Below are 27,589 nucleotides of genomic sequence, written 5' to 3' on the forward strand. Positions count from 1 at the left end.
TCTTGTGGGAAGCCTAATTGCACTAAACTGTATAAATTCTTTGGGATTTGTATTGTATAGTACCTACTTACCTAGATGCTAGCAAAGTTTTTCAATATCAACCAGTGAGGTAAGTAAGTATTTAGTAGTTTTGTATTTCGAATCTATCATTCTGAGATAATGCCCGTACATGCGGGGGAAAACCACAAATAGGTAAATAAATCACCTGATTCAATAATGAACACAGTTCCAGAAACTACCTACATCACGTCGCCACGTCAGTAGAATGTAGATCTAGCTAAGTCTTATATAACTCTTATATATTATATGTATATAAAAGAGGTACCTAGGTATAGAGGTATGTTAAGATCATTTCTAAAGACAAGTTTACTTGCTTATAAAAGGATATCTGGATTGTCTATACCCAGAATAAGGCTTTATTACATTTACGAATTAATAAGACTTTTTAAAACATTTCAAGAACAGTGATGTGCCGTTCCCGGGAATGTTCCCACTTAGGGAACGTTCCAGGCAGTAAAAAGGCGCAAAAGTTATGTAAAAAAAGCGGTATTGCCTAACCTTTAGTTATCTAAAGGTTAGGAAAGCAGAGTACAAGAAAGAACAATTTGAAAAAGAAAAGCAGCCAGTGTTCTTATTTTATTTACTTATTACCGTTATTAAATAATTTTCACAATGGGAATGTTTCCGTTGTAAAATCTCTTTAATAGTAAAGACACTGGCTGCTTTTCTTTTTCAAATTGTTCTTAAATGTAGGTATACTGGTCTTATTTGCCTAAAGGTTAGGTATATATTTTTACGTAAGTTTTGCACCCTTTTGCCGTCTTCACTGATCGAGACGTATGGATTGGTTTGTAGGTAGGTACCTACCTACCTACAATAGGTAACTAATAAGACTATAGTCTGGAGGTGAAGGTAAAGGTAGTCATGTATACAGACAGTCAGTAGGTAGGTACCTATAAATAATAGCGTGAAAGTACCTAACTGTACCTACCTAATACCTATTTGGCACGAAATCCATTGAAATTAAATGAAGTCTCGGAATAAAATTTGTTTTTCTTCATGATTCATTTTCTTCAGATAAGCTAAGCAGGTGAGTAGGAATACCTATTTCTTTTTATTTTTCGGGCTTTTCGTCTGTACTTCAAACTTTTCTAGTTAAACTAGGTACGTTTAATTATAACATTATAACACATTAAAAATAAAATGAAGGTATACCTACCTATTAAAATTCAATTTTAGTACAAAACATCTGCTAATAGGTAATTTAATTAGGTAAAAACGACCGTTAGATTATACCCAAATAACAGATAATTACTTAAAAGGTTAGTTTTAATAAATAAATATAATAATTAGGCAGGCCGGTAGGTATCGTAGCCGTTAATAAAAAGATGCGTGCTATGAACAAGTCCTTTTCTAAAAAAATATGAAATTCATAAAAAATACTTACAGCTGGAGACATGGCATTCGTTCAGAACACACTGGTAGATAATCCAGGATTCCAGCTCAATCATAGTGGAAGCCGTCATTTTCACCAAATATCCAAGATCGCACCAGTCAATAAACCAAACAAAATCGACCGTCCAGTCACAATTCACCACCAAAACTCTTCACTGCCTTTATAAATGTAATTTCCAACTGTCACCCATCGATTTTCCATTCAATAAATCCGAATTCAAATTGTTGTAAATAAACGCGATGCGTGCTTGCGAACAATGTTTTGGTGCCCGCCCACGTACGTTGTCCGAACCGAATGATTTGATTGGACCTTGGGCGACCATCTGCACGACTCCCCGACGGAAGGAAATTAATGAAAATGTTGCCCTTTTATAGAGAAAAAGCTCCCATGGTTGTAGAAAAAACCAATAGGTGTAATTTTTATAAATTTGTATGAAAGGGAAATATATTATTAAAATTTAGAGATCAATCGAAAAAACGTCTCAAAATTTTATTACTATATCTACTTTGTATTTTCTATTTAGAAAGTTTTAGGTAAAGTTATCCGCTCTATGAAATCATTTAAAAAGTAATTAAGGTCAAAAAAAGGTAAAATATCTCTTTTTTGAACAGATTTTAATAAAGCAATGTGTATTAATTATCAAAGTTATTTACTAGGTGCACCAAAACTACCACATATAGGGTAAATTGATTTGAAATGGTAACACTTGATTACTTTCATAGACAATTTGTTGTGACAAAATCTCTTAACCACATATCGATAAAATATATCATTAAATTATTTTTTTTAGGCAAAGTAAAAGTAGCGGATCTAGGAACAAGATTCAATTATCGAAATACTGCCAGTTCCGGGAACCTAATGGAAAAAAGTGACGTGGCTCTTAACCAAAAGTATAAATCGGACCAATGAGTATTATGAAATATATACACCACGCTTTTGCCAGAAGTACTTCCTCGCACAAAGGAGTTCAACTTGCTCGTTAGGGCGACGATATGACTGCGGCGACATCCTCTAGCCAAAGGATGCTATGCTCCATCTTGATGTACATATGATGTGATACACGAGACTATACTCACTATGATTTTCCAAGTTCCAACCAGCTCAAAGTACTCAATGGTTAATGAAAATTAGTAAACTCTTTTTCGATTGGCATTACTTTTACATATTTTCCTTTTTAAAGTGATAAAGTTATGTTAGAATGCACTAACCCGCTACTATTATATTTGTACAAAATTTTCCTGTACCGAAAGGTTGTCTGGAAGAAATTGCTGCATGAGCAATAAGGCCGCCTGTTGTGTTTTTCTGTATATGTTGTCCTTATCTCTGTATTTTGTGTCCATCATGCTCAATAAAGTATTTTATCTATCTATCTATCTAAAGTACTGAAGTGAAATAAATGAGGAACTTTCCAGGGTACGTTCCTCAAAATCAATATAGATGGCGCTGTAATTGTTTTTTTCGTTTAACCTACTAATTTCATGTATAATAGACATAATGCATCTTTCATCTTTGTGTTTGTGTATAAATGATGACTCTTTTTATTACACCCAGGCACAATTACATCTTCTAATCATTATTTTTCTGAACAAAATAAAGTGAAGCAATATAGGTAGCAACAAATTCTATACATAATGTGATCCAAAAATCACGTAACAATTATTTTTATTATTATGCTTCTGCCATTACATTGTATTTTGAAATAATTATGTACCCGAGTAATGATAAAATAGGTAATTATCACGTTAAAACTGAACAACGCCATCTATATAGTTTTTGGTGAACGTAGATTGAAAAGTCCGTCATTGTACCCTATCATAATAAAATAATGAAAATCGCATCAACGATATTGTACCTTAAATAAATATCGTAAAATATCGATATCGACTAAGAAAGATGCATCGAGCATCACTACCGGTCCTCTGTCATGTCAAATTGTCAATCTTCTATTTGCTCTATGGTTTTTCACAAGTGTTTCACGCAGTGCAGAGTGGACTATTTGTAAATAAATATTGGAATATTGTAAATATCGTAGTCTCTTGTATTTTAGAGGCTTCAGTTGTGTTTTACATTTTTGTGAAAGTGTTTTATGGATAAGGACAGTTTATTGGTCAGGATATAAACCCTTTGAGGTGAGTATTTAGATACGTAAATTGTTTGAACACCTGTCGACCTATGTAATTTCGATGTAATTTCACGGGCGATGCATTGTAGGGTTTTTTAGTGAGCTATCAGTCGCAGTGGCGTTTTCGCAACGTTTTTATTAGCCGTTTATCGGTTCTAGAACAGTTTTCGCGCAGTTATTCTTCGTAACCTTGAGTAAGCGAAGGAGTGTCATCAGCTAATTTGGCCTTACATCTCGTGTACATATTTGTATGTGGGACTATGTGAGGAGTCAAGGACATCGGCCATGTTACGACCGACGTAAATAGCGTTAATAGTGCCAAATTACGACCAACTTTAAAAACAACATTTTAAAATGGTTTCAGATTGGCCATGCGTAATGCCATTGAAATAGAACGCCCGTTTGTTTATTTACTCCCGCCCAAAGCCGTCGATTGTTTACATTCAATCAGCATATGCTAATTAATTGTTACCAGAGAATGTACATAAACTCAAGGCCATTATGAGTTTCTTTACCTACTCTTCCCAAGAATTTTAATTAAATTCTTTAAAAGGTACCCATTTTATTTATTGTCACTTTATTACAAACGAACTTTGAATCATCTTTTGTTTTTGTGTACCAAACAAAGAGTGATAACCTTTTTGGTCAATATTTACTTGACTGCTAAACAAATAAGTAATATTTATCATAAAATACAACTATTTTAAAAAGATACTTCACAGATTTTTAATAGAATCTTCCATAATGTCTATTCTAGAAATTCATTCCTTCAACTCAAGTTGAAGTTTCACACAACTATAGGATGGAAACTTGACACTGGTAATGGATACTCTGTGGTTTCCACTACATACTGTTACTTGTTCCACTCTTTTAACATTCACGTTTGGTTGCATTGTTTATAAAGTAAAACAAAATATAATGTACCAATTCTGCCAGACACCAACTTAATTTTAATTTAGTTTTCAGTTTTGCCCTTGAGCCCTGTCTCTTTCTTGCACCTTTGCTATGAAAAGGACAGCGCTATTTAAAAACTGGCCAAACTGAATAAAATTAAGTTTGTGTTTGTCAGAATTGGCACCAATATTTTCTTAACTCCAAATAAATAAAAAAAATAATAAATTGGAAGCTATTTTTTTCTTTTTTTTATAAGGGACTTGGATTGTGCAGTCCAACAGACCATTGCAATTGCATATTATAAAGATAATCCTATAGTATATAACATGGTGGTCATATATGTTTTATGTTCAGTGTTGAAAAATCTGTATTAGTTAATATAATTTTAGTCTAAAACTTTGCAAATTAGCTCTTAAAAGAATTTGTATTAACAGATGTGTAATTGTCTAAAATACAATGCTTTTTATGGACACTATTAACAGTATTAACTTCTGTTTCTAAAACTTAAAAACAATGAAATGTTTTATCAAAGTTACAGCATTATGTTTAATGAAATACCATTCCTTTCGTCACTGATAAATAATATGTTTATCTTTATCAGTCAAAGATAAAATGAGTCAAACATAGCATTGTAACAGTTGTTGTGATTACTCACTCATATTAAGGAAATAAGATTAACTGTACTCTATAGATAAAAAATGTGATAAGGACTATGAGACCCAGCCGGGTCTGCATGACAACCTCGCCGCGCGCCGCGCGAATTATATTGAGCGCTTGGACCAATAAACGATACAAATACTATCTATGTAGATGGACGTCAAACGGCTATTGGTCGAAACGCACAATATAATTCACGCCGCGTGTGGAGTGGCGCGGTTGTCATGCAGACCCGGCAGTAGTTCTGTTCTGTTATGTTGTTGAAAAACATCATGAGGAACCCTACATACTCAAGACATATTTTCAGAGGTATGTGACCTGTCTTATCTAGGCTGGTTATCCCTTCAGGTTGGATGGTGAGATTGGTAGTTACTTCTCTAAAAACAGATAATGAATGAATGAATGTGTGTTGTTGTAAATGTGCTAATAAAACTGAATTATTTGTCATAAATAATATTATAACATATACTGGCCCCGATTCCTGCAGACATCTCTTAATTTTACTTTAAGTTATACCTGTCATTTTCTTATCCGCCGAAAAGGAAAGGGACGGATGATTGACAGCTCTTAATTTTAGGAAGAATGAGTAAATAAATGAATAACCCGGGCGAATTTTTAGACGGTTGTTTTAGATTTGTGCTTAAAATTGACGTGTGTTCCATAAATTTTATGCTTGTCGATTACCCGTCCCTTTCCTTTTCGGCGGATAAGAAAATGACAGATATAACCTAAAATAAAATTAGATGGTATTTACAGGAATTAGCACCATTATGCTCATAACTATACAAATGGGCTACTTCTCAGGTGGGCTAGTCAGAGGTACATCCATCTCGAGATAAGTTAGGTACTCACACATCACCAAGCTTTCTTTTTCTGTCATAAATATTAGGAATTAAATAGGTAGATAATCAAAATTGACACTAGGGACAAAAAATTAAGGAAATATGAGGACAAAAAAAGTTGAGATTTAAACTAGCTACAAACTAAATCAACTTTTTATTTATTGTTGAAAATCGTTTCTCATTTTATATTCTTAATTGTGCTTCTATGTAGCAGCCTACCCTGAAAAGGCCATAGCGTGAACATGTAACTACTAACCACGCATCCAATACGAAGGTATAAAAAGTTCATTGATACTATTTTCCACATGCCATTCTAACTTTCTCCTACCTGCTGAGCATATTCGATTTAGTGTTAGTGTCGATTGACATTCGGTATTGTCTTGGTTATTTATATTTATACCACTAGTCACGGCCTGTGGCTTTGTCTGAGTTAATGTTGGGTGGGGACCAGTGATGTGTCTTTCCCGGCAATGTTCCCAAAGGGAGAATGTTCCTGTTTTAAAAATTCTTTAATAGTAACAATAGTACTAAGTATTAGCTGCTTTATTTTTTCAAATTGTTCTTTCTTGTACTCTGATCCTGCCTAAAGGCTAATAAAGCTCTTTTTCATAACTTTTACGCCTTGTTTCTTCCGGGAATGTTCCCAAAGAGAGAAAATTCCTAGGTATGGCACATCACTGGTGGGGATCCAAGGAAGACTTAGACATGATTCTATCTTAAACAACCGAAAGAATATTGAATAAAACGGTTACCGGAGTGACGTTATACCGTTAGTAACGACTAAGGTAAATTCCAGAGGGGGTGAGGTAAAAGTAACTCGGCGCCCGAAACGGATTGGTGCGGGGCGACCGTTTTTTTACATTCTTTGTTCTATGGTGTTGGAAAGCAGCTGAGCGCATTGTTGGTTATGCGCTCCCAGTCCTGTATAAGAGCAATTAATTTAATATACAGGGTTTTAGTGGCATCGTAACGAATACTGAGGGGGATGATTCAGACCATGATACTGAGTTAATATCAAGTAAAATTTTCCGTCGCAAAATTATTACTTTTCTTTATTTTTTTAAATTTATTTTCACCAAAAAATTCCACGTGATATCAACTCAGAATCATGGTCTGAATCATCCCTCAAAGCTTTCGTTGCGATGTCACTAACACCCTGTATTTGTTACTTAACAGTTAAACTAAATGTCCACTATACAAAGGTAAATAGTTTAGAGGCGCCTCACTGCACGTGCGAGGGACGGGCTTTGATTAAACAATGAGCCACTGAATTATATTGTGTTGTGTACATTCCAATAGACTTTGAAACGTAGATTGGTCAGTATATTGATTGCAATCCTTTATTTTTCTGCCAGGTTACTATGTCATCTTATACGTAGACACTTCATACAAACAACCTCGTTTTACGCAGACACCACACATTGACGTTATCGTACACGCGCATCTGTGTGTGAGACGTCTAGTGCCATACGATTCGAGGGGGGTGAGGTAAACCTAGCTCAGACGCTGGTGGAGAGCGGAGAATTGCCGTTCTATACGTAGTATTATTTCGTCACATACGCCAAATACGGTAGACACAAGCCCTCCTACAACTATACATTTAATTCTGCTGGCCAGTTATTCTGTGCGCCATGTGGCCGAACCTTCAAATCGAAGTTCGGTTTTGCTAGCCACATTAGAGCCTATCATAACATCGCCCTGGGATAGACATTTAGGAGTCGCCGTCGCCGTTGGATGGATGATGATGATGATTATTTCGTATTCTTGGCTTAGTTATCAGAACTGAATATAGCTATGCATATTGACCCGTCAAAGGCGTAAGTAAAGTACCTAAATAGTAGCCAGGAAAATATAATTGCATTTGCGTGCCCTTCCAAGCACGGATCATTTTAATTTTGGACAATCTGGGTGAGCCTCCAACGTCCTAACCGAACTAGAGATTCGAACTTCTAATAGTATTATAGAACATTCTTCTTGTATAACCAGTTTGAAGAATTTCACTCTCATTATTATGTCACGCGAAAGGGCTAGTACTTTCATATTTCGTGTCTTGCTGTTTTATGTTGGTTGAACGAACTATCACTCACGTCTTGACTTTAATCACTATAGTTTCACTCGCTTTATGTAACGAATGACATTCTTAACAAATTTATTAAGACATCATATTCACTAGGCCAGTAATAGTCTTTATACATCCAAAGGGGAAAGGTAGGTAGTGTGATGGGACCTTTTGGTCAGGGGCATCACGGGGAACTCAACTTGACAATAACTAAGTCATTGTGTGGATACTATTATTTGATGATGTCAAGGACTTTTGAATTTTTAGTTAAAGATTTACTTACAGTTATTTTTTTTATTTTTTTTTAGATAGGTGCTATACCAACAGTACACATATTGTAAAATGGTAAAATGCAAGTCTTAAATTAGTTTTTGTATATGTGCCCCAATTACAGGTACACACTGGCGCCGATTCCTGCAGACACCTCCTAATTTTACTTTAAGTTATACCTGTCATTTTCTTATCCGCCGAAAAGGAAAGGGACGGATGATTGACAACTCTTAATTTTAGGAAGAATGAGTAAATGAATGAATAATCCGGGCGAATCAAAAGGTATCTCGCTCGCTCGCAAACCGTTTGACGTGAGCTGTCAACTTAATTCTATAGGGTTATTGGCCAATGTAAAATTTTTAGACGGTTGTTTTATATTTGTGCTTAAAATTGACGTGTGTTCCGTAAATTTTATGCTTGTCGATTACCCGTCCCTTTCCTTTTCGGCAGATAAGAAAATGACAGGTATAACTTAAAATAAAATTAGATGATATTTACAGGAATTAGCACCACTGCATTCACAATTACAACAACAAAACGTATTATCGTATAAAACGTAAACGTATAAAATGTTTTAATTATTTTTTTATATATGTGACAGTGAAAATACATTAGTCTCTTCATTTTTAATAATACAATTTACGTCTATTTATTTATTCATTCATACAAACAACGTCCTTGTACACAGACACTACGTATAAACTACTACGTCCTTGGAATGTTGGAGATACCAATTTAATAGTAACACAGTGGGAACACTTACGTCATCAAACGGCTAGCAATGGCGGCTTTTCACGGGATTGAGCATACCTGGTTTTGTTATACCATGCCTTTGACGAATTTCGACGACGTTACACGGTTCAGGAACCGTGTTGCAGGCAAGGAACAATAAACATTTGCATAAAAAAAAAAAAAAAAAAAAAAAAAAAAAAAAAAAAAAAAATAAACATTTTGTCGCCGTAATAAGCTAATAAGTCTGATGCCGTATTAACCGGAAAGGTCAAACGCCAATGAAGACCTAGGGTACTTCCTAATTCCTTCGACGTTCAGACAAGAATACTCTATGACTCATAGTTTAAAGGCCTACACACACAGGGCTGGTTGGGGAACTTTTTTGTAATACACATATTAAACTCACGCCCGTAATCCCTAATGGGATGGGCACTCGTAATCAAAGTCCATACGCAATTCGTCTTGCGTCAGACGTGCCACTATATACCTTTCAACGTATCATGATTAGAGTATATCTCTCGTCTCTTTCGCTCTAGGCGATGTACTATATATCTCTGCTCTGCTGATATTCTAATCATGCTACATTTGAAGGGGTATAACTTATCCAACTAGGCATACAGTCGTGAGCTTGCGATATGTTTTGAAAGTGAAAGAACAAAATACACAGAATATACCTCTAGAATGCTGGGCTTGTTGTAAAAACAGATTTATGAAATGATGTCCCCTCTAATCATGCACTATACGGCTTTTTAAGGCTACTAGTAACCTGTTACCTTACCATAGAATAAGGAATAATATTACGAATGCAACGGCAACTCTCCGCTCCCCACTACCACTACACGCTAAGTTTACCCCACCCCCTCGGACACAAATTAGTTTTCAATCCTGAAGGCTGCGCGCGAACCGTCGTTTTTTGAATTTTGAATGTTCGAATTTTGAAATTGACAGTCGTCAGACGCACACACACAGTTGCGCGTGTACGATAACGTCATATGTAGTGTCTGTGTACAACGAGGTTGTTTGTATGAAGTGTCCGGGGTGTGTGTGTTCATAACATTAATATTATTCTCCGTCCGTTCTGTGAAGATAGCGTACTGATTCTGTTTGTACTGTGTCTAGCGAATGCCTTACTTATCGCTCATGGTATGCGTGATTGGATTCCAGTATTTACCAGCCGACTGGAAAATAGTAATGCGTAATAGTTATGCTTCTGCAAATCAACAAACGTTTAGGTCCCTTCGTCAAGCCGTTCCGAATTCTTGAACATTTTTAAGTGCATTTTTCCCGTGTTACAAAACATTTCCGCTTCGGTGTAACTGGGTGAGAGCCCTCAGTGTTGTCCACTTGGCCAAGTAGTTAATGCCATTTGCGGAAAATCTACAATAAGTAAAAAAAAACTTTGACCAACAACAAACAATAGAATAAAGAAGAAACAAGTTTTTTTTTCAATAGCTAAGGTATTGGATTTCATGTGCCATCTATGTGCTAAAATCCAAACCAATTATCTGATTTATCTCGAAGCAAAAGGAACTCAAATGGAACACCATAACGGTCACCCATTGATCGACCGCAACGAGAATTACCCATTGAAATTATCATTTCCATTAGACAAGGTAAACTTTGAGTCTTTTGTTAACTCAAAAGACAAACAGAAATGCTATCAATATTGTAATTTTCAACCATTGACTTGATAAACGGCCGGCGATACTAAAATATTCTCTGTTCGATTTAAAATAAGAACGAAATAAAAAACAATGCCGCGTTTTCTACTGTAATTTTCGCTGAAACTGCAGCACACCCCATACACTTCATACGAAACACCTCGTTTTACACAGACACCACACATTGACATTATCGTACACGCACATCTGTGTGTGTGACGTCTCACGCCATGCGATTTAAGACTAAAGTAAGACCGAGGGGGCGAGGCAAACCTAGCTAGCCCAACCATTTGGGGGTAGTCAGAGGTACATCCATCGCAAGAACTAGGTACATTTTCTTTCACATCACAACACTCCCTTGACACATTATTTCTTATTCTATCATAGCATTATCTCTGTATTACAACTGGCAAACTACATGAAAATTAAGTTCATATTTGCCTGAATAGGCAATTAGCGTTTACTAAAAATAGCTTCTTTTTATTAGCTGAGAAATTATTGCGAGTCACTCTTTTCTTGTTGCAGACTTCCATCGTTAAGTGCATCACGAGGTTAATGATCACCTTTTGTCACACTTGTATCGAAATACACAAAACAGTCGCTCAGTCAAAATGTGCAAATCATTATATCATTGGATGTCGCATGCCAAACCGCGATTGTCACACGCCTCGCACATAATCAGCGACCATAAAAAGCGAACTAAATATAATCCTACATTAGAATGAATGAACAATGCGTTCCGTTGGATGAAAATATGATCCATTTTATCTACACCATAGAAGGAATAATACTACGCATAGAACGGCAACTCTCCGGTCCCCACCAGCGGCTGAGCTATGTTTACCTCACCCCCTTTCGGTCTTACTTTAGTCTTTAATCGTATGGCGTGAGACGTGTACGATAGCGTCAATGTAGTGCCTGTGTAATACGAGGTTTATATCTTAACCCATCACCTCTAAATGCCATGTATTTGACACAATCCATTAGTTGTCATCAAACTTATCCTCTTTAACCCCCGACGCAAAAAACGACGGGGTTATAAGTTTGACGTGTCTGTGTGTGTGTAAATGTGTACGTGTCTGTCTGTGGCATCGTAGCTCCCAAACGGATAATCCGATTTTAATGCGTTTTTTTTTGTTTGAAAGGTGTATCAGTCGAGAGTGTTCTTAGCTATGTTTGGTGGAAATCGGTTCAGGTCTTCAAGGTCATCAGGTCGTTTGTTAGGTGTGATAGGAATGTTACACGCTCAGTTTGCTTGCAAGCATATGTGGGATCTGACATTTGAAACACTAATGTCTTCTGGAACCACTGAGCTGGTCTGCTGTTAGCGTACTTTTTCTAGTCGGGGTTCGTTTTTTTTTCTCCAACTACATAGCTACTTTAACGATAAATCAAGTATTAAATAACGACAAAAAAGTGTACACAGTTGGTCATACAGTAAAAACAACGGAGTGGAAGTATGAAAAAACGTGCTAAGATACTTATGAAATGATCGCATATACGCGTTTAGCTCCGCCGAAGTACTTTATACCTACTTATAGATATAGCCAGTTATTAACAACTACATGCCTCATACACGTGCGCAGGTATCGTAAACAAACACTCATACAATCAAAAACCAGGTTATGAAGACCTTCTCCTTTTACCAAACTGAACAGAATTAATGAGATGCCAAAGATCACCCTTAACTGGTCATGTTGGATGGAGGTGACAATCTATTTTAAATCTAGCGTGGGCATCGTTACGTATCAGTATTGCTCACCGGTGTGTTTCTTGTCCATTTGTTATTTCCGATGTACACTGACCAGCGGTATTGAGTGCCAAAGTTTTAAAGTTCACAGTGACTGATATAATGCCATACAAGTATACTTGTGTGTATGCTTGCTCTAAATACCTATTTGTTTCTTGTTTCAGGGTAAATCATTATGGTGATGGAAGCGAACCCGATCGCTGGAAAGCATACAGATGGTAAGTGTTTTAATAGTTTTTCGAGTTACTATTTAACTTGGCCGTGTTATGTCAATAGAGTACGGTAATCTTAGAAACCAGAGAATGAACAATCGTACGTAATTAAAAATAAAATACGTGATAGCAACGTATACTTTATTACGTGAAGTGTTTTCATTAGTATCTGTAAAAAGATTACCAATTAGTTTTAACTTCTAAATTCATAGGGTTTAGAAATAAAATAAAAAAAGGGTTTGTCGCAGAATGATGACACTGATGTAAGTAGGTACCAGGAGGTACCCAAATTCATACTAAAAAACCCGAATTCCGGCTAAATCCCACGTATTTCGAGAAAGTAGAACATAAATATCAACTTGTTAAGACGCTTGGAATGAGATATGTCTGAAATCAGTTGGTAGAGGGGGACGTCTTGACCCATCGTCCTTTATTTATTTAACAACCTATGATATAAAATTTCTGCTTAAAGATACTTAGATTTTTTGTTTAAAATACCAACTTACAATATGAATTTCTTTGACGTTTTGCGACCTATTCGATTAGTACTTTAGTACGGTACTCTTAACTTTGTCCTTGATACCAAACAAACCAATACGTTTTAATGAAATGCAGTTTTCCTACGCAGAACATGCGTCATAGTTTCATTATGACTCTCCTTTTATGGACAGCTTTATTTTACTGTAGGCGTGCACATACATGGATTTGTGTAGAAAGTTTCCCTTGCCACATTCTGATGTTTGTAAGTCAATGTTTACGTAGTTTATAAACCTACGCAGATATTTGTTTTACGTCATTGTATTAGGGTTCTTCTTCGGATGGGTCTAGCTAAACTTACGGTTAAGAATAAATAATGCTACGTATAGAGCGGTAACTTCGCCCCGCACCAATTCGTATGGGGCGCCGACCTCATCCCCTCTGACCACCCCCGAACTGTCTCGCTCGCACTTACGTGGTAGGCATAACATGGTAATGTTTTTTTTTTTGTATGGAGTGTCCGTGGTTTGCTTGCGGTACAGATAAGTAATAAATTCCTAATGTCACTATGGACGGACAGCATAAAACTGCCTATTTCTCCCATCAGGTGACCCTACTGTTGAGTGTTCTTAAATTTTGACAGTTCCCCGTCTATTTGAGTATATGTTGCTTCACATTTTATAGCAATTTATTACGAATTTTTAGCTGGACAGTATGGAGAACTGTCAAAGTTTAGGAACACTCAACCGTGCTGCCACCTACATTTGAGCTTCTAGTGTTTGTCCTCATTTACATCAGTAAGTAGTAACCGGGACCAACGGCTTAACGTGCTTTCCGAAGCACGGATCATCTTACTTTCGGACAATCAGGTGATCAGCCTGTAATGTCCTAACCAAACTAGGGATCACAAAGTGATTTTTGTGATATGTCCCCATCGGGATTCAAACCTGGGACCTCCGGATCGTGAACCCAACGCTCAACCAGTGGTCGTTCGAACCATGGAGGTCGTTACCACGTTACCACGGAGAGTCCGGTTATGTAACCTGATGATATGACAGGTCCGGTTTTTTACAGAAGCCTGTACTACCTAACAGATTATAATTGTTTAAAAACTTTTGAGTGTAATAAATAGTTTTGTGTTGCATAGTAAACATCCAGAGTTTTGAGAGAGTAAAACAGTCGCACAGAGTATTTAAATAGGATCGTCTATACTTTATTCCAGACAAAAACAAAGTGAAGAATGTGATAAATGACGACAATACATATCTGGGGGGTTAAAACGACCACATCGAAACAATTCATCTATGTTTGCATTGCGCACTTACTTTTATATGCGCAAATTACAAATTGCAATATTGTTTTCTTAGATGAATTGCTTCGATAACGCCATTTTAACAATTTCAAGGACAGAACGTCTAATGACGTTCCGATAACAAGGTGTCGTAGTATCTATTATGAACCATCAATGACCCAGGGTCTCTGCCCGTGAAAGGGTTAACCCCCAGGCATCAACAACTCTTTGATCTTGACGCGATGAAGTCAGTTAATTCCGTATTCACACAGTCTTATGGCCCCAGATTCGTATATGTCAAGTCTTGTTTACTTGATCAAATGGAGATGGGGGCCTGGTTAAGGTTTGGTTATTATAGGTATTCGTATAATGATGGCGACAGGCGTTCGACCTAATAATTATTTTCGATATAGGCCGCCACTTTGCCATGTACGGTCACGAGCATTAATATGTTACACTTTGGTACCATCTCACATTAACTTTTTTGACAAATTGAACTGTAAGTCTCACTAAATGTCAAATATGTTAGTGCGACAGAGTCCTAAAGTGGGTACATTATATTGCTCATGATTCATGACTGTACCTGTTAAGAGTCTTGTGTATTTCCCTTTATTTTGGTGCAATAAAGTGTATTTATATTGTATTATTTATTAGTATTGGGCATTTGTAAGATCTCTCTCTCTCTCTCTCTCTCTCCTTGGCCATTTGTAAGATGATCTCCGAATTCTTCTTCTATCGTGTGGATTACCGACAAGCTTTCTGCAATATTAATTTCTTAGATGAATTGCTTCGATCTGGCCATATTAACCCCCAGGGCTCTCCCCCGGTCCAAAATTTAAGACAACATGCCCAAGGGCGGCCAGGTGGGCATACAACAGGCCTGGGGGCCTAAAATCTGCTTGAGATTATGTCATTTCTAATATAATAGATGATAGTTATGAGCTACGATTTATTCGTAGGTTATGACCGATAGGCTGAACCCTTGTCGCCATGAAGTTTATAAAACAAGTTCTAAAATCATTGGTTTAGGCCTGTGCTGGGAATAGGCTACTTGACAACCTAGTCAAATAAGATACTTTTTACTAAACGTCAAAACGAAAGTCTTCTTCGGAGTTTGTATGGAAATACCGTCCTGTGACGTCATTAATAAAAGCGGTCAAACGTCGTACTTATTGTCACTTTATTCATAAATAAAATTCGAAAATAAGTCGTAAAGTAAAATGTGATTGATTTTTGATCATGTTAGAATGGCTTTTATTTCTAGATTAGCATTTTATAATTTATTTTTGACCCAGTCAAATACCCTATTGAACGTGAACATTGCTTCAAGAGTACGATTATCCAGTTTGTTTGGCTTGTTCAAAAATAAAAAGACCTTCATGGTTTCCTATCATGGTTGACCTTCGAAATCCGTCTAGCGACCGCTAGCGGATGGATGATGTATTCATACGCCACGCACATGGACAATAAAATTGGGTAGTATCTTAAGTCAAAGATAAATTATGAAATTCTAATCTATCTCTAAATATATAAAAGGAGATACTGATTGACTGACATATCAACGCACAGCCTAAACGGCTAAACGTAGGCACTTGAAATTTGGAAGGGACGTAGCTTAGGTACCGTAGAGGTGCACTAAGAAAGGAATTCCCGAAATTCCCACGGGAACGGGAATTAGCGGGAAAATCCTTTTGTATGAAAAATCTAAACTGCATAAGTTAGATGCTTGAAATTTGACATGCACTCCCACACACACAAAGACCTCTCTTTTATAACACGCCACGCGGACGATGTCGCGGGCAAAAGCTAGTTACTAAATAAAGACAGAACTAAAGGTGACAAAAACGTTTTCTTTTTTCTATTATTCAACTCATGAATTTTATTATACAAAAATGTAATAATAAGTCCGACATTTTGTCATGCTTTTCTATGACGTCACAGGTTGCTTTTTCATACAAATTCCATAGTAATGTCGTGTTTTGAAGTTTAGTAAAACGTAACTGTTTTGACTAGTTGGAAACTAGCCTATTTCATCGTTAAGCTTTAAGGTTAATTTCGGACATTATTAACAATACTACCTTTCAAAACAAAGACAATATGAACATCAACTAACCAAGCTTCGAACCCCTTACTATACTAAGTATATCTATTACAGTTGAGTAAAATATAACCATATGTTTGATCGCGTGACGGTCTGCAAGCATGACAACATTGACAACGGCAGGAGAGGTCGACGACTGTTGTTTTTGTACTGTTGTAGTGAATTAATTGTTTCGACATTATTAACCTTAGTAAGTCTGGCCTGTGGAATTTGATACGTTTATATGCCAAATGAATTACTTTAATACCACTCCTTTGGAGGGAGTAAGAAAAGTGTGTGTAAGAAAGTTAGTGATTATTTAGAAGATATGAATGCACGGGATTAACTGTTTGGGAACTGATATTACTCAGCTAAATTACTCAATTGTATACCATTTTATGTTTATTTTTATTTTTTTAAAGAACGTCTAGGGCCCTGTGCCGAGTTTTTTCTTGCAGCTTCTTTTCCCCGGCTATACAGGCTGTGAGAAGCTGCAGTAGTTTTAGGCGGATGAGACGTTCGTTATGTAAAAATTGACGATTCAAAGTGTAACTATGTTACCAACTGAATAAAGATATTTTTGAATTTGAATTTGTGTCACTGGGCAATACACGTGAGTTTATACGTATGTTTGTATGTATGCATGTCGCTCCTATCGTGTGGGTTGTGAGGTGAATTACCAACCTCATCGACCCTGGTATCAGGGTTATTATTGACCCGCCAAAGGCCCCTGACATGACTCATGTAACGGCTACTTGCTTACATCAGTAAGTAGTAACCGGGACCAACGGCTTTACGTGCCTTCCGCAGCACGGATCATCTTACTACGCTGTTACGCTTTTGTTACGCTCTACCTATTAGATGAGTTTGTCACCTGGGAGGTTGAAAAGGCCACATCGAAGCAATTCACCTAAAAAAGCAATAATGCTATTTGACATTTGTTTGCATTGCGCACCTACTTTTATATGCGCAAATGTCAAATTGCAATATATCTTTTTTTTAGATGAATTGCTTCGATGTGGCCGTTTTAACCACCCTGGTTACGCTGATAGTACCCAAATCAAATGGCTCCACCAACCCACAACGTTGCTAAACAAATATTTTATCGATTGTCGATTGTAAGTATTTGTTTATGGCGCGGCATTCCAATATGCTGACATAATCATGCCAATATAGAATAGAAATAGTTTATTGTAAAAGGACGCCCAACACAAAAAAAAGACAACAACGTCATATCAAATTTCCACTACAACAATTACAAAAAATCAAGACGGATGTTTGTCGAAATGATCATAAGGTGGTGGTGGACGTCCTGAGATAATATAAGACTACATATCACAAACAAAACATTAAGAAAGAATGACTTACCTATTTGCTCCTTACAGGTTATGTATTACTGTAAGTCAAAAGCCTTTGCGTCAATGCGTTGTTCCGCTTTCCTGATCCAGTCATTTCCTCACTTTTTATGTCGTCATTCAATGATGCAAACGACACAGTTCGAGAATTTTCTATCAATTAAACGTCAATATCGGTCTTATCTACATTAATATAATATAGAGGTATAAAAAAAAGAAAAAAAGAGGTAAATAAATCGAGTTTAGGTACATACTTGTACATTACATATTTAATGAGACATAAGCGGCCCTCGGGATAAAGAGATAATGTTTGCAATCTTATTTTGTATTTAAAAAGTAATCTCTGAAACTGCTGAACCGATTTCTAGCTCGGCACCAATACGAATTAGCGTGTGTCCGTTCTATACGTAGCATCACTCTTTATTCTATGATATCGCCTATGTGAATATCACCATGTGAAGAACACAAGTCCCTTACTAGCATTCGATACAAAATAATCGATCGGCCTAATCTTGATTGGTACATCACTATGCTAATGAACGTCACAAAACTGGCTTCTGTACTTTGACAGATCTAATTCGTACCGCGCATTGAAGCTATTGTAAAATGTTAACCATATTGAAATATAAACACTAATTGTACTTGTAATCATCAGCCCATTAACGTCCCCACTGCTGGGGCACGGGCCTTCCCTGTGGATGGATAGGGAGATCGGGCCTTAAACCATCACGCGGGCCCAGTGCGGATTGATGGTTATTAACGACTGCTAATGCAGCCGGGACCAACGGCTTAACGTGCCTTCCGAAGCACGGAGGAGCTCGAGATGAAAACTTCTTTTTTTGTGGTCCTATCCTATGACCGGCCTTTGCGAAAGTTGCTTAACTTCAACAATCGCAAACTGAGCGCGTTTACCGCTGCGCCATCGAGCTCCTGAAGCGTTCTGTTTAATACTCGTTAGTTATTTATAAAGAAGACCGCAAGAGTTCTAAGCTGTTAATACACACTAATTATTTATTTTTTTGTATTATGGCAACACCGCGATTTTTCTCTCTATTTTCCACCCTATAAGGTCATAGCGACGGGTGTTGCTTTTTCTCTAATTTTGCACATTTTCATTATCTAAAGTATTACAGTTCTCATTTGTAAACTCAAGCATGTGTTTTCATTCATATATAACCAGCGACGCACAAGGCAGCAGCGGACAAATTGACCAGTAAATTAAGAAATTGACTTCTTTACAAAATAATTAAGGATTTATGCGACAAAATGTATTATTATAATAAAATTGTGACCTGTTTATTTTTTATAGTTTTAAAATATTTGATTGTAACTTTTAATTTCAAATTGACATTGTGTAATTGCCGGGAATTAAGGATTTTGAACTCTATATCTGTCAAGGCCTGCTCAAAATGTTTAAAATCCGCAATATTCCGAGCTTGGATCTAGCTCAGCGTTTTGTCATCGATTGTATTACATTTTACATCCTGTCGCGCCTGTTTCATTGTGTCTGTTTTCCCAATACGCCCATTGTCGTCCAGCCAAGTAAATAGAATCATTCGAGTGTGAACTTCACTAAACACGACACCTATAATATCTGTGTTTGTTCGGAACTTGAAAGTTTTACAATAGTGTGAAGTGGACTTATTTCCGTAAACCTAGGGTAGGCAGTGCCACACATCCTAAGAAAATAACTAGAAGACACAAATTGGTGTGTAACAATAGTGTATATATTATCTCTCTCTTTATTTAAGAGCTGCGCTCTTGTCGGTGGAGTAATCGCCATTCCTCTCTTCTTCCCGACAAAACCTTCACCTCCTGAGGCCTGTTTAATAAAACTTACAATTGTAAATTACAATGACAATTTGATGTACATTGCAGAGTTAGTGATCACAAATATTTTGCAGTTTCATATTAGCTACGTAATGAACACCTAATTGTCGTTGTAATTTACAATTGTAAGTTTTATAACAGGTCCCTGATACGACACGACCTGCACCTTCTCTTTAGTGTTTTCTTTGGTGTTATTATAATAAGTGTATAATAAAAATGTTTAATTTTGAGAATATTATACCTAACTTAGTAGGCACTATAAGGCCTTGACGTCCTATGAACAAATCCAATATTTTTTATACGAGGTATATAACTCAGATGTAAGCAGACAAAACAATATCTAAGTGAAGGGTGATTCCCTTTTCCCTTAAATAATGAGATTGGCGCCATGAGCGACGAATTGTACTAGAGTCAGTTTTCACAAGGTCCGCTTACCTAGCCTGAAGATTTGACAGGTCCGGTTTTTTACAGACAGACGTCTCACCTTCCAATCCGAAGGGAAATCCAGCCTGTAGCAGGCTAGGTGAAATAGGTGAAAACCATATCTAGGGAATGTGGGTTTCCTATCTGTGTTTTCCTTCACCGCTGAGCACATGATCATTTTGTAATCTAAACATGAAATTGAAAACAATGAATGAAGTTCGGAAATTTATTTAGTATTATTCCACTCTATTTCAAACTGTATAAATTAATCGAAAATAGAACACTGCTTGCTGCTTATTTACTTATAATAACGTAACGTGGTACGACAAAAATTTGGCGTGAAATTGTATAATTAATTAAATATGTAGTAAATTAAATATACACTAAACAAATATTTATTTAGTTGACTCATTATCAGTACTTTTATCTTGATGAATCACTTTTTATACATAAAAGAAGCTTTATATTCCGCCAAATTGTTGCATTCACTGTTTGTTTATGTTTTAATCAGATATTTGTTATTTTTTTATTATTATTTACTAAACATAAGCGTATGTATTGTAATACATTATTTTTACACAATTTTTGTCACAAATGTTAGGGGCCTTTGGCGGCTTTAATAGAAGAAGAAAGATATATTTTGACGAAGTGACGAATACACAACATCCATTAATTTGTGCATTTGGTTGAACACACGTAATTAAGAGGATATACGTTAAATGACGTATTTGTTTAGAACTGGGGGGAGGGATTAAAAAGGCCACTTAGAACGGCAACTCTCCGCTCCCCACCAGCGGCTGAGCTAGGTTTACCTCATCCCCTTGGTCTTACTTTAGTGTTCAATCGTACGGCGTCAGACGTCGCGATGTGCGTGTACGATAACGTCAATGTAGTGTCTGTGTAAAACGAGGTGTTTTTGTATGAAGTGTCCGAGGTGTGGTCATTGTATCCAAAACCCCACAGGAAAGTGATTTCGTTGCCAACTTGTCATTGTTTAACTGACACACTTACCCTTACAAGTAGTAGGCAACACAATGCAACGGCCTTCACCGTTTTAATTCGTTAATTCATAGAAATACTTAATTACATACATAAACTCTCGCAGAAAATAGGTGATTATCACGTGAAATCTGAACAGCGCCATCTATATTATTTTTGAGAAACGCAGCTTGGAAAGTCCCTGGTTACAAGCTAGAAAGTAAGACCGTGAGTGAGAGTGAGTATAAGTAGTACCACATAATTCTTCTTCTATCGTGTGGGTTGTGAGCTGGATTACCTCCGGATCGTGAGCCCAACACTCAAACCACTGGACCACTGAGACCGTTGCCCCATAATTTATATCTAGAGACGAAAAGAAAAATTGCAAGTCACATTGATGTGTTGTAGCTCTGCCTACCCCAATACGGATTGAGGAAACGAGTTTACGTGTGTAAAGAAATCAATTTAAAATCGATTTAATGCTCTTTCCGAGATCTCAAGTGCCGTCTCGAGGTCGAGGACACGCGTTCAGACGTAAACAAACGATTAAATGAACCTACATTAGTGTACATAAACTGCTTAAGTTATGTCCCATTATTATGTACAGCGTAAGTGAGATTGTCGTGTAACCTATTTTTCTTCAAAGCCGTATAAATACAGGGTGTTAGTGACATCGTAACGAAAACTTTGAGGGATGATTCAGACCGTGATTCTGAGTTGATATCAAGTGGAATTTTCCGTCGCAAAATTCATGATTTTTTTTTAGTTTTTTTAGTCAGTATTCGTTACGATGTCACTAACACCCTGTATTATTGATCTATGAGGTCAAACGTTTAGCAGGCAGACACAACACACCGCAATCGGTCATTGAGTTAAAAGGTGGGATTCAGCCACTCTGTCTCGTCATTGTTCGCGTTGACACACTTCTCTTGAGGAAGTTGGAACAATACATTAGCGTCACGCGTATCTGGCTGGTGACGTCATCGCTATCAGCTGACCGATACCACACAAAAATACTGTAATGTTTATTATTCAATCCAACAACGACGTAATCCGCATAAAGTGGATACATATAGTATACATAAGCTCAGGAGTCGGAGGCAAATCCATCGCAAGGTGAACTAAGTGCCACACCTCACCCAGCTTTCTGTTAGACCAACGTGATATGGTTTATTTTATTATTGTATTAATCGTTCATCATCTCCTTAGCGTTTATCCCGCGGAAGCTAAATGATAAACGCTAAGGAGCCTACGTTCTGCACGGTAACCGCGCCGCGCGAATTATATCGTGGCCTTCGACCAATAGCCGTTTGACGTCTACGTAGATAGCATTCGTATCGTTTATTGGTCGAAGCGCTCAATATAATTCGCGCCGGTTATCATGCAGACCCGGCTGAAGGTATTGATAGGTCCGGTTTCTGAATAATTGTTTGTATTCAAGTATCATTTCATAACAAATAACCTGTATGCGTCCCACTGCTGGGCACATGCATCCCCTCGATCAATCGGAGGAAGTATGCAGCATACTCCACCACGTTGCTGCAGTGCGGGTTAGACAAGTATTCAAAGTATCGGGAATTACTATTAGCTCAGTTTTGAAATGTCATTATAAGATTGTACAAAAGCACCCACGTTTCCTGTCGAGCAACTCTCAGATTTTGTCTGGAAATATGTCCGGTCCTCTTTATATTTGTCTGAGAAAGGGTTGGGTAAGGGTAACCATAGTCAATAGTCTCGACCTTAAAAGGTCTATTGTTGGTAACCCCTCATAATATTCAGATCTGCCTTTCAAAACTTCCAAACAGCTTTATTTAGAGGCTTTTATACATACATACATAAACTCATGCCTATTTCCCACGGGGGTAAGCAGAGACTGTGGAATTCCATTTGCCACTGTAGAATTCCAATTCCAGACACCACATCAATGTGTGGTGTCTGTGTAAAGGGATCCAGACACACTTCTCTTGCTTCCTCCACATTCATCAACCATTTCTAAGGACATTTCCAATTTGGTCAATGGGGGACCTTCTAGGTCTGTGTGCCGCTTAATGCGTAAGTGTGAGCGAGATACAGTGCGCGCTCTCTCTTCCTTGCTCCTTAGTGCCTAACGGCCATGTATACTTAGGTGTATAGAACGGTAAATCTCCGCCCCGCACTAATTCATGTCTGGCGCTAACCTCACCCCCTCTGGGTCTTACTTTAGTCCTAAATGGCCGTTAAGAGTATGGGGAAACTTTCTCGCTCGCACTTACTCTAAGAATGAGATTTTTGTATGGATTGTCCGGGGCACTATTATTCCTTGGTCTATGTCCTGGGTGTGTCAATGCATATAGACATTTTTGACGCTTATTTCTTTTTAACCACATTGCGCATTATCGTTTCCCATCAAGTCATTCGCCTCTTGAAATTCTCCAGAGGTGCTCGTCCAATTACTCTAGAAGGTTTTTTAAATAAAAGGCAGACCCCAAAAGTAATGTAATGGAAAACAAAGTCCTTCGCAAGATTATATCGAACTTCCGTCTTGCTCTTGTTATTTAGGTTTCCCTCATTAAGCGCTTATCGCTATCGACCCATTAGGATCGATTAATTTTTTCAAATATTCTTCCTCTTAAACGACGCCCTGAGCCGAGGTTCGCGCCGGGCACCCTCAGGCCTGTTGTCTTAAATTTTGCACCGGATGAGAGCCTTCAGCGCTCCCCATTTGTCCGGCCAAGTAGTTAATGCCATCTGCGCTAAATCTAAAAAATTGTTATATAGGGCCGTGTTATCTTATTATATACACCATAGCAAACAATTTCATTAAACATTAGCAAATTCATATGTGTAAACCTGCAGCCAGACATAACTCTCACCTAAAAACATTAAAACATGAATAATGCAGTGGTTTCCTGTGCCTAGCTTGCGTGGAATTAATGTGGATTTAAATCATTTTTCCAAATTTGACAGTCCATAATTATATGGTAATGTAGTCAAATGTATGTATGTAATGTTCATAAAGGATTCATTACGTGTTCTTTGTTACCTCATTCATGAAATATCTGTTCTTCGCTGGTATTTTCATATTTAATTCATATATCTTTACTAGCTTTTCGCCCGCGACTTCTGCATGAATTTCGGTTATCGCGCGCGAGACCTTTTTTCCATTCCCCTTTTGAGCCGCTTACGATGGGATTTCCAAGATCAAAACTATCCTATGTCATAGAATAAGGAATTATACTACGTATAGAAGATCGGCTACTCTCTCCACCAGCGTCTGAGCTAGGTTTACCTAACCCCCCCTCGAACATAGTTTAGACTAGAACCGTATGGCGTCAGACGTCACACACACAGATGCGCGTGTACGATAACGTCAATGTGTGATGTCTGTGTAAAACGAGCTTGTTTGTATGAAGTGTCCGGGGTGTGCCTATGTTCTTCCCTAGGTCTCAAACTATGTCCATACCAATTTTTATCTAAATCGATTCAGCGATTTAAGCGAGAAAATATAACAGACAGTAAGACACTTCTAAAATTCGGGAAATTCTGATTAAAATCCTTATATCATTGAATAGAATGATAAGCGCTGTTTATCACGGAAGGATTTTATGGTTCTAAAGTATCTTATCTTATCTAGCCTATTCGATCCCACTGCTGGGCGAAGGCCTCCCCTTGATTTGTCCACTCCTCTCACTTTGCGCGATCTTCGGCCAATCTCTCCGAAACATTGAGGTCTTTTACGCAGTCTGCCTCGACTTCTATGCCTTGAGGTGTCCAGTGGGTAGCGACTCGTGCCCATCGATTCGGATGTATCCGACGAATGTGACCGGCCCAGTCCCACTTCAGTTTGGCGGTCATTTTTCCTACATCAGTGATACCTGTTTAAAAACGTGAATTTATATTATGTACGTAAAGAAAGCTTTATTATAGTATTATAGATATTTATGCGAATGTAAAGACATTCGCATAAAGATGAGGCCAGCCAGGAAAAATTCACGGTAATTTATTGTTACATTCGAATGAAATAGTATCGAATGACAAGCAAACAGCGGTGTAACATTCCCGATCTGACGAAAACCAACACAAACATCACGGTCCTATCACATTGCTCCAAAAATATCGTCTCCGGTACTATATCTAAATTCGCCGTATGATTCATATTCGAGAAACTCCCGCTTATAATTGGATTAAAGGATTTCACTCGTTATGTCTAATGTGCCCTCATGACTGATACTCTACTTTTAATCTCATTCTAACCGTGTACCGCTTAACGCGTACGTGCGAACGAGACAGAAACTAAACTATGTATGTAGATAACGTAACATAGAATAACATAACGTAACATAGAGTAACATAGAATAACGAATAATACTACGTATAGAACGGCAACTCTCCGTCCGTGGAGCCGTGGTAGCCCAGTTGGTAGAACGCTTGCCTCTCACTTTGAGGTCGCAGGTTCGAATCCAGCACAGGCCTAAACCAATGATTGTCGAATTTGTTTTCGAATTTATGCGGTGAAGGAAGACATCGTGAGGAAACCCACATTCCCGAGAAATGCATTTTCGGAGGTATGTGACCTAACCTGTATTGGTCTGGTTTACCCTTCGCGGGTTGGAAGGTCAGACAGGGAGTCGCTTGTGTAAAAAACCGGACCTGTCAAATCTTCAGGTAAGAAAGCGGACCCTGAGCTAGGTTTACCTCACCCTCCCCTCGAACTTAGTTTAGACTTGAATCGTATGGTGTCAGACGTCACACACACAGATGCGCGTGTACGATAATGTCAATGTGTAGTGTCTGTGTAAAACGAGGTTGTTTTTATGAAGTTTCCGGGGTGTGCTATGTTGTCAAGTAGCCTATCATCACCGCCTCTTCACAACAAAGCAGAACCAATATGCCGCTAGATTGTTAATATAACCAAACGTCCCTCAAGAAACAATCATGAATAGATTTACGAGTAACATACTTCCTTGTATTGTTTCAGATAGAGTACACAGTGCGACACTAAGGCCGCGAGCCGGCGGTGACGTCATCACACAGGAGAGGTCTGTCAGCAGTCTAGACCTCACCATGCCCTACACAGCTCCTTCCAATCTGGTCCTCACGCCTGCGCCGGAATGTAAGTAAAAGTATATATTGTAGAGGTATTATAATAAGTAAGACCGCCCTAGGCCGCCATTTGCCATGTACTTAATTAAGAGACTTTTTGTAATTATTTATTTTTAGTTTGGTGCAATAAAGTGTATTTGTATTGTATTGTATTGTAAGAATTATTCAGAAATCAGATTCATTTATTCAACGTAATTATCATGGATAAACTTGTTGAAGGTCAATGTAACATTTTTGAATTTACGTCATTTCGCAAGGTGTTATGGCTGAGGAGAAGAAATGACAAGAAACTGCAACAGCAACACATCTTTTAAAAACCAATGAGGGTATAAATTATAAGTTATTTAATAACTAGAGGAACACATTCAATACCAGACATTTTTATCATTTAGGTAGTCATTTTTTACATAAAGTAAGCTTCATTATTATTAGTGAGTGTATCCCGCGCTAGTATGCAACCCCCTTGATGCGTCGGGTCTCTTTTCACGGGCTATTTATCTTAAAACATAGGTACTTATATACCGTCTGTCACCATTACTACTAAAGAATAATAACGTATAGAACGGTACTTAACTCTCCGCCCGAGCCAACTCGTATAGGACGCCGAGCTTGATTTACCTCACCCCCTCTGAGTCTTCTAAATCACGGAATAGGAGAAGGAGGTTGGCCCTAACGCGCATTTTGTGTGAAAACGCCGCCAGTTCCACCCCACTCTTTTACTACTACTACTCCTGCAAACAGATAACTACGATAGCTCTACTGCTTCTCAAAATCCATAGCCACTTTCCCGGCAATGTATAGTTTATGTGATAGGCTGCAATTTTATCATTACCTTTCGTAAGATACTGCATACAAAAGTGAAGGTTTTAGCTTTCCTGTGATTAGGAGGAATCTCTTTGCATGATAGTCGAGTCAGTTGTTAATTTTAAAATGAATGATTGAATGAATGATAAGCCGGGCGAATCAGATGGGCATCTCGTTTATGCCACCCGTTTGACGTGTGCTGTCAACTTAATTTTATCAGATTATTGGCCAATATAAAATTTTGGGACGATTTATTAAATTTCTGCAATTTTTGTCGATTACCGGTCCCTTTCCTTTTCGGTGGATAAGAAAATGCCAGATATAACTTAAAATCAAATTAGATGGTGTGTACTGGAATCAGCACCATTATATTATACTTGAAATTAAGTGACAATGTGACTTGGTAGCCGCGCGTAGGTTTAGCGACTGTTTTGCATTGTTCGACTTACATTGCGGCACAGTAAAAACTCAAAATCATAATTAAACATTTGCGACAAGAAAAACACCCACCATCGTGTTTAGTACAATCAAATAGACGTTCCATTTTCTTTTTCGTTACAATGTCACTAACACCCAGTATAATTACAGATAATGTTTGTGACCGTATGTAGTAT

General features: G+C 37.6%; 2 protein-coding genes and 1 long non-coding RNA gene across 3 annotated transcripts in view; 1 reads left to right on the plus strand and 2 right to left on the minus strand.

Moving 5' to 3' along the window:
• The window catches only part of LOC126370621 (tumor necrosis factor, alpha-induced protein 8-like protein 2 A), a 70,647-nt gene extending 68,866 nt beyond the window's left edge, over window positions 1–1,781 (minus strand). Inside the window, exon 1 of the mRNA XM_050015586.1 lies at window positions 1,448–1,781. The gene's annotated coding sequence lies outside the window, so the exon portion shown is untranslated. The remainder of the gene's footprint in view (window positions 1–1,447) is intronic.
• Window positions 1,782–3,412: 1,631 nt separating this feature from the next.
• Window positions 3,413–27,589, plus strand: part of LOC126370545 (OTU domain-containing protein 7B-like) — a 35,074-nt gene continuing 10,897 nt past the window's right edge. Inside the window, exons 1-3 of the mRNA XM_050015447.1 lie at window positions 3,413–3,585; window positions 12,608–12,661; window positions 26,047–26,181. Coding sequence (XP_049871404.1) covers window positions 12,619–12,661; window positions 26,047–26,181 — 178 coding nt within the window. The 5' untranslated portion in view covers window positions 3,413–3,585; window positions 12,608–12,618. The remainder of the gene's footprint in view (window positions 3,586–12,607; window positions 12,662–26,046; window positions 26,182–27,589) is intronic.
• Window positions 5,666–8,814, minus strand: LOC126370642 (uncharacterized). Its single transcript, XR_007566904.1, has 2 exons — window positions 8,773–8,814; window positions 5,666–5,857 (listed from the first exon to the last, which is right to left on the minus strand). It is a non-coding gene; the product is annotated as an uncharacterized LOC126370642 (long non-coding RNA).

The sequence above is a fragment of the Pectinophora gossypiella genome, chromosome 11, assembly GCF_024362695.1.
Source record: "Pectinophora gossypiella chromosome 11, ilPecGoss1.1, whole genome shotgun sequence".
Taxonomy (NCBI): Eukaryota; Metazoa; Arthropoda; class Insecta; order Lepidoptera; family Gelechiidae; genus Pectinophora; species Pectinophora gossypiella.